The sequence below is a fragment of the Salvelinus fontinalis genome, chromosome 41, assembly GCF_029448725.1.
Source record: "Salvelinus fontinalis isolate EN_2023a chromosome 41, ASM2944872v1, whole genome shotgun sequence".
NCBI classification, from domain to species: Eukaryota; Metazoa; Chordata; class Actinopteri; order Salmoniformes; family Salmonidae; genus Salvelinus; species Salvelinus fontinalis.
Genome location: NC_074705.1, coordinates 14,265,881 through 14,272,779, shown reverse-complemented (window position 1 = coordinate 14,272,779; position 6,899 = coordinate 14,265,881). Strand labels below are relative to the sequence as shown.

Here is a 6,899-nt window from a genome sequence, read left to right as displayed (position 1 = left end):
AAGTGGATATGATACCTAGATCTTTGCTCTTTCAATTCCTTGTCAATTTACATTGTGACTGGTGTAAATTATGAGAAAACCTCAAGATTCTGTTTTGAAAGGAAACAATACCACCTGGAAAAAGGCTGTTAATAATATTATTTTTTATTTTAAACAATTAAACAACCAATGCTAATGTAGCAATACAGGGGAAACAGGGCTGGGGATTGAACCAGAGACCCTGCAGATACAGAGTGAGCACTTGTTGATAATAATGGCAAAGATGTCTTGAAGGTGGCAAGATATGCTCAAAACAGTAGGGCTGCAACATATGTGCAAAATATTATATTCCTATCCTAACACAAGAGTAGTGTAAACTTTATTTTAAAAATAAACTGTCAAAAATGCCATATATCTGGGGGAGTGGGGAACATGTGTTTTGGAAGGCAGTTCAGCTGGAATGTTGGTTTAAGGCAAGGTTTAAGACAATACATCAATGATCATGTAACTTGAAAAGATAGGTACTGATCCTCATATCGAAATAGGCGGAACAAAAAGCTACTTCAGGTGGTAGCTCAAACGACGAGTCACCATTGGCAATGACTTGAGCTAATCAAAACCATGTTCAAGAGCTGACTGACAAATAGCCCTACAAAGCGCGCCATCATGTTTAAAGTTATTTTAACAGTTCCACTCGGTCTAGAATCTAGGCTAACTGACAAGCACCTTCCCAAATAACACAGTTCCTCTTCCACAGATGGAGTTTGAGACAAATGTCCACTGTTAGTTTAGCTTCTTCTGCTCACAGTGATCCATGTGTCATCTTTAGGCGTTGACACCAGCTCAGATCTGGCCTCTACCACCTGTCCCTTCACCTGATGCAGCTTCAGTTGGCGCACTACAGTGCTGAGGACGACAGTGGCCACTGTGTATGCAAACCTGAAAGGTGGCAAAATGGTGGTATAAAAAGTTAGTTACAAGCCCACATCCTTATTTGCCTGGTAGTGACACTCCCTCTCCATTTCCTTTCATTTGATACTGTAGAAGAAATATGGTAAAACTGTATAAGAAGTTGCTCCTGTGTAATTACAACTAGAAAATGCCCTAGCCCCTTGGTTAATCTCAAGTGCACGCCACTATCCTTTCCCATCCCCGTTACCTCAGCTCAGGACAGGCCTGACTCCCTGAGAATCCAAGCAGAGAGAAGCTTTTCCTGGCTGAATCTTCTGTGAATCGATCTGGGTCAAACCTGGATGGACAAAGTGCAAGAAATCAAAATCAGTACCAAAAAAATCCAGCAAAAATTGCCTCTTTAGTTGGCAAAAATGCATATGAACAGACTTGTAGGGACGGCTCCAGGTGTCTGCATCCTGTAGGACTACCCCAAGGGCATAGATCACCAGTGTCTAAAAGAAACATAGGAATAAAGTGTTTTCATTATTCACTTTAAACTTCAAAATTCTGTTCATTTTACATCCACAAGCACTTGCTGACTGTGACAGTGAGATGTGGATAATAAAGGGACTAAGTAGGGAAGAGAAGAATAAGATACCTCTTTAGGAATAATGTGCTGGTCGACTTTCCCTTCATTTTCCTGGAGCTGGGCTGCGATGGGCGTCAGTTTGGCTGTCCGCACAGTCTCGTTCAAAACCTGCTGGAAGTACCTATAGTATAGAAGATGCATTTGATAGGCATGATAAAATGTATCTATAAATACACCTTGAAGACATGCCACCACGAGGATACCATGAGGATACCTGCCCCTTCTGGTGTGATCGACCAGGGTTTGAACCCGGGTGTCATGTGGACCACAAGGCTGTTAGCCCCTGTTAGCTTAGGCATCAGCTCAGGAAGCTCACACCAGTCTTCAGGTCTCATATAAGGTACTCATCATGCAAGAGTGGATCTGAAACACCTCTATTACACTGCATCACATCGTTGATGTTATTTGGCTGTCAGACAGAGTCAGAGGTCACCTGAGCTGTGGGATCTTATCCAGAGAGACAGGCTCAGAGCCCAGAACATCCTCCAGCTCCTGATGCAGCTTCTCCTGAACTTCCTCTGACGTGGACAGGAAGTGTACTGCCCAGATGCACACTGGGAAAATATTACAACCACAAAGAGAAACATCAACAGTTTGTGAGAAAGATTTTCTGACAGAATACTAACCAAATATATGATTTTATTTGTTCAGAAAATAATGACGATTGGATACACCATAAAAGCTGCAAGTTCTAACGTAGATAGGCATAATCTATTTATTACTAGTACTCACAATTAGCTGTGATGACACAACCTGCCAGTGTGAATACCATGCTGTCCTCCATCACCTACAAAAGAGAATCAATGAAAACAAGAATTCATTCAAACAAAAGTAGGAAGAAAGTTTTATTTTCCTCTACACGTGAGTAACAGCAACAGGAGGCTCTATGCTCTGCCCCTATGAGTCCATTCTCCTTATAATCAAGGAATCTGTGCATCACCTGTCTGTCTGTGAGGTTGGACTGGAGAAGAGCGTCCACAAACGCTGTCTGGCTCCTTTGTTCTTTCCTGTCTTTAGCCACAGACATCAGCAATGTTTCCATTTCTGCCAGCGCTGTAAAAAAACATAATCAAATCAAATGTATTTATATAGCCCTTCGTACATCAGCTGATATCTTAGTGCTGTACAGAAACCCAGCCTAAAACCCCCAAACAGCAAGCAATGCAGGTGTAGAAGCACGGTGGCTAGGAAAAAAGAATGTACTTAGCACGAGGACAGAGAATTTATACACATAGGGAGATACTCTAACAATCTCTTTTTTATTTCAGATACATTCAGTAAGGAAGTGGAAGTTCTCTTAATGCTGAGATGTACATGTAACACATATGATCCATAGCAGTGAACTAGTTCTCACTCACCTCTCTCATAGTGTTCCTTTCTGATGGAGCTCTTCTCCATGGAACCGTCCAAATAGCCTTTTCCGATCTCTGACCAGATCTGACAAGTAAAGGGAATTATCAGTGAAAATCTGCAAACAACACAGGTCGTAATGGGCATCTTTTCACAAGAAATGGTGACTTTAAATGTGACTGCTCACTCACTGCCTCATGGTTCTTTCGGAAGCCGATGACTTCAGCATCATTCCGGAAGCGGTCACCCAGAGCGAGTTGAGTGACAGCCTTCATGGCCAATCCTAGCAGATGGGCACAGAGGGGTGTGTGCTGGTCCTTAGGGAAAGACTTCCACTTCCCCACTAACTCCTCCACCAGCTAGAACAGGACAAAAGGGAAGGGAGGGAGACAGAGAGTGTGTGTCAATGGGAAAGGGGGATACCTAGTCAGTTGTCCAACTGAACGCATTCAACTGAAATGTGTCTTCCGCATTTAACCCAACCCGTCTGAATCAGAGAGGTGCGGGGGGATGCCTTAATCGACATCCACGTCTTCGGCACCCGGGCAGAACGACAGATTTTTACCTTGTCAGCCCGGGGATTCAATCCAGCAACCTTCCAGTTACTGGCCCAACAATCTAACCACTAGGCTACCAAACTATAACATCCCAGGGAAGTGAGCACAAAAAGCTTTTGAGTAAACAAATACTAAATGGATACACAAAAACATAAGAAAGTATTGCAGAATACTACAGCCAAATATACAAAACTGCCAAATGAGCCATTGTGTAAGAGGCAAACCTTCAGCAGAAGGGGAAAGTTTTCCTTCAGGGTGTTGTTGACGGCACTCTCATACAACTTCTTCCTCATTACAGCCTCTGTGGCCCCTCCACCCATTCCTGACTGGTACCCTAGCAACGACTTCAGAATTGTCTCAAATGAGTCCGCTACAAGTAAGGGTAGAAGATGTCACAGTGGAAAACATGTTACTGTTTCTTTATTTCAAAACAACACTGTACATGTAAAACAGAAATCACCTGAATCTGTTACAACGTCTATCGATACCTGCATGCCACTTAGAATGGTGCAATCTTTTAAGCATGCATTTTAAGTGGTATGTTAGTAGGGACAGAGCATATGTTACCCCTCCCTCCCCAATACTCACTAGTCCTGTTGGGGTTGATGTGCTGCCGTAGCTGGTCCACTGAACCCAAGCTGACCACAGGGCGTCCTCCAAACCAGAAGGATGCCACAGGACCAAACTGTCCATGTAGGCTAGCCAGAAACTCATGCAGACTGCCTTGGTTCACTATGTCTTGTAGATTTCCATCCCTAGATTAAGTGAATGAGACAAATAAACCAATATGAACCTAGTGTATGTGTGCTGAACTAGGATCAGTTTTGCCTTTTATATGAAGATGAATAGACAAGGGGATCTGATTCTGGATCAGTACTCCTACAGAGACGATTTATAAATACAGGCTCAGGTCAAGTGTGGTGACCTTACCTGAGTGCTAAAGAGAGACAGTACTTAGAAAGTTGTAAAACACATCTGGTCATAGGCTACTCACTTCTCTTCTGTAGGGTTGAGACCTGGTATACCAGAAGCACTTCTTGATGACTTGATTTTAAAAAAATAATCACGCATGTTACATTCAGTTTCAAGAGAGACATATCATAAATGAAACATGACAAGAAATGGTGTGGGGTTTACATATTCTAAGTCCATGGCAGTAACCTCTAAAAACTTGAGCTTTTAACAAAATATTTGTCCACTCCTTTGCCATATGTTCTACAATTCACTTAAACTGCTGAAACATTTGAGTACTAAAAGTAGATGCATTATATGTTCAGTGATTTGTTAACTGTCATGTCACTGTAAAACTGTGCACAAAGTTAGCAGCTTACACGTAGCTAGTAATGACATTGGTGGATATACGATGTTGCAAATATTGGCTAATATAAGCACAGGCATTGACTTACTGGATACAAATAGAGGACTGCGCCGATCAGAATGATGACAAAAGTCACTGCAAATATCGCAAAGTCCAGCATGTTTGCTGGTGTTACTCAAAAAAACGTTTAGATAGATAGCTAAAGGAATACTATACATACGGTATAGCGACCACGTCTACGGCAGCATCACCACTCCGTGTTCTACTGCAAAGCCTGCACAATCAGTGATGCCAGAGCAATGCATCTCAGAGGGCATGGATAAATCAGACCGCACAGAAGCAGATAAAATCTAACTACAAAACGTTACTAGCTACTTGATCTGGCATAGCACAATTGGTAAAATTAATTCCGTAGAAAGATTAATTTTCACCTATCCAGATTACTTAGTGATTGGTCCTAGCCAGGCCTACTTAGACCTAGGCAAGGGAGGAAGCAATGATCCATTTCCCAAAAATAGGAACAGCACACTTATATTCTGGGCAATATCAAAAGTGTCGGTAGATCATAAGTACGAGAGCAGATAGAGAAGAGCAGATACAGTTTTAGTATCTTACTCTGATCACCCTGTTGCAAGAAAACACTTGTAGTGTATTTTAGGTTTAAAAAGTCTTCTGAAGTTTGTAATTTTTCCACAAAAATTTCTGACTTGATTTTCCCTTACAATAAAAAATAAAATAAATAGACCCCTACAAAAATGCCCATTAATTATAATCCACATCAGTGGCGATTTTAGCATGTAAATCTCGTTGCGGCAAAAAATATATATATGTGGGATGCATGCCAGCAAAGCCGCTACACAACACAACACTAAACAGCACATTGATTGCACTATACAACTGCCGAGCCTAGTCTGGCAGCGAAACAGTTCTTTCAGCCTCCTTTATTGCCTTTTAAAAAAACATAGCTGATATGGCTGACTTGCTTAAACTAATGTGGGTTCTACTGACAATTGAGATGTACAAACTATGGCATAAGAGGCAATCCGTAATTTCGATGAAGACATTAATGAGCAAGCTAGGACTGACGTAGTCATTATAACTATTTGTTCAGCACTTTTGGAAATGTACAGTGACAGATTCAAAACATGGGCCACACCAAGTCAGAACCTGCAGGATAAATAAAGGGGGCATATAAGCAGACAGTGAAAGCGCTTACAATATTTGATGATTACATTTCTCAAAAACAGGTTATAGGCTACATGTGCACCACCAAATCAGAACAGTAGGTGAAATTAAGGTGAAAATAGACCAAATTATTAGGGTGGTGTAAGAAATTGTAATAGATACTGGAAACTAGTAATAACAACATTTCAACATGAGCCATCTTTTATACAAAATACACATACTCCTCATTTCTCTTGGACATATGCCCTGTGTAGGGTGCCGTCTTTCGGATGGGACGTTAAACGGGTGTCCTGACTCTCTGAGGTCATTAAAGATCCCATGGCACTTATCGTAAGAGTAGGGGTGTTAACCCCGGTGTCCTGGCTAAATTCCCAATCTGGCCCTCAAACCATCATGGTCACCTAATAATCCCCAGTTTACAATTGGCTCATTCATCCCCCTCCTCTCCCCTGTAACTATTCCCCAGGTCGTTGCTGCAAATGAGAACGTGTTCTCAGTCAACTTACCCGGTAAAATAACGGTAAAATAAAATAAAATAAAATATGCTGGACTTATTAAGACACCAACTACAGACACACATAATTCCCCTCCCCCATGATAACCACAGACACACACAACTCAAGGTTGGAGCTCAAGACAAAGAACTATCTCAGGAACCAATGGAACGTTGACACCAGGCCTGTTCAGGACTACCCAAGACCCAGATCGACCAATCGGAAGGCCAGACTTCCAGGTCAACCTACTTTGCTTGTTGTCTATATAAAACTGTACAACTGCTTAAACTACCTCTTTCCGGACGATTCCATACGAGTCAGACAGAAAGAGCCTTGCTGCAAGATTTTACTAAGATATCTTTACATGTGATTAAACGGCCATATTATAAAATTATCCACCTCGTCCTACTGTCTCCTCTTGTTCTCCTGTCAACAGTAAACGTTTTATCAACAGTGGGCTACTTAACAGCTTA

General features: G+C 41.7%; 1 protein-coding gene across 1 annotated transcript; it reads right to left on the bottom strand.

Moving 5' to 3' along the window:
* Nucleotides 1–126: 126 nt before the first annotated feature.
* Nucleotides 127–5,251, bottom strand: LOC129840523 (cytochrome P450 20A1-like). Its single transcript, XM_055908446.1, has 13 exons — nt 4,836–5,251; nt 4,424–4,473; nt 4,018–4,184; nt 3,654–3,799; nt 3,064–3,231; nt 2,881–2,959; nt 2,463–2,575; nt 2,255–2,309; nt 1,956–2,076; nt 1,532–1,643; nt 1,321–1,385; nt 1,139–1,228; nt 127–918 (listed from the first exon to the last, which is right to left on the bottom strand). The coding sequence occupies exons 1-13, from the start codon at nt 4,905–4,907 to the stop codon at nt 768–770; spliced, it is 1,389 nt and encodes a 462-aa protein (XP_055764421.1). The 5' UTR covers nt 4,908–5,251; the 3' UTR covers nt 127–767.
* Nucleotides 5,252–6,899: the final 1,648 nt, after the last annotated feature.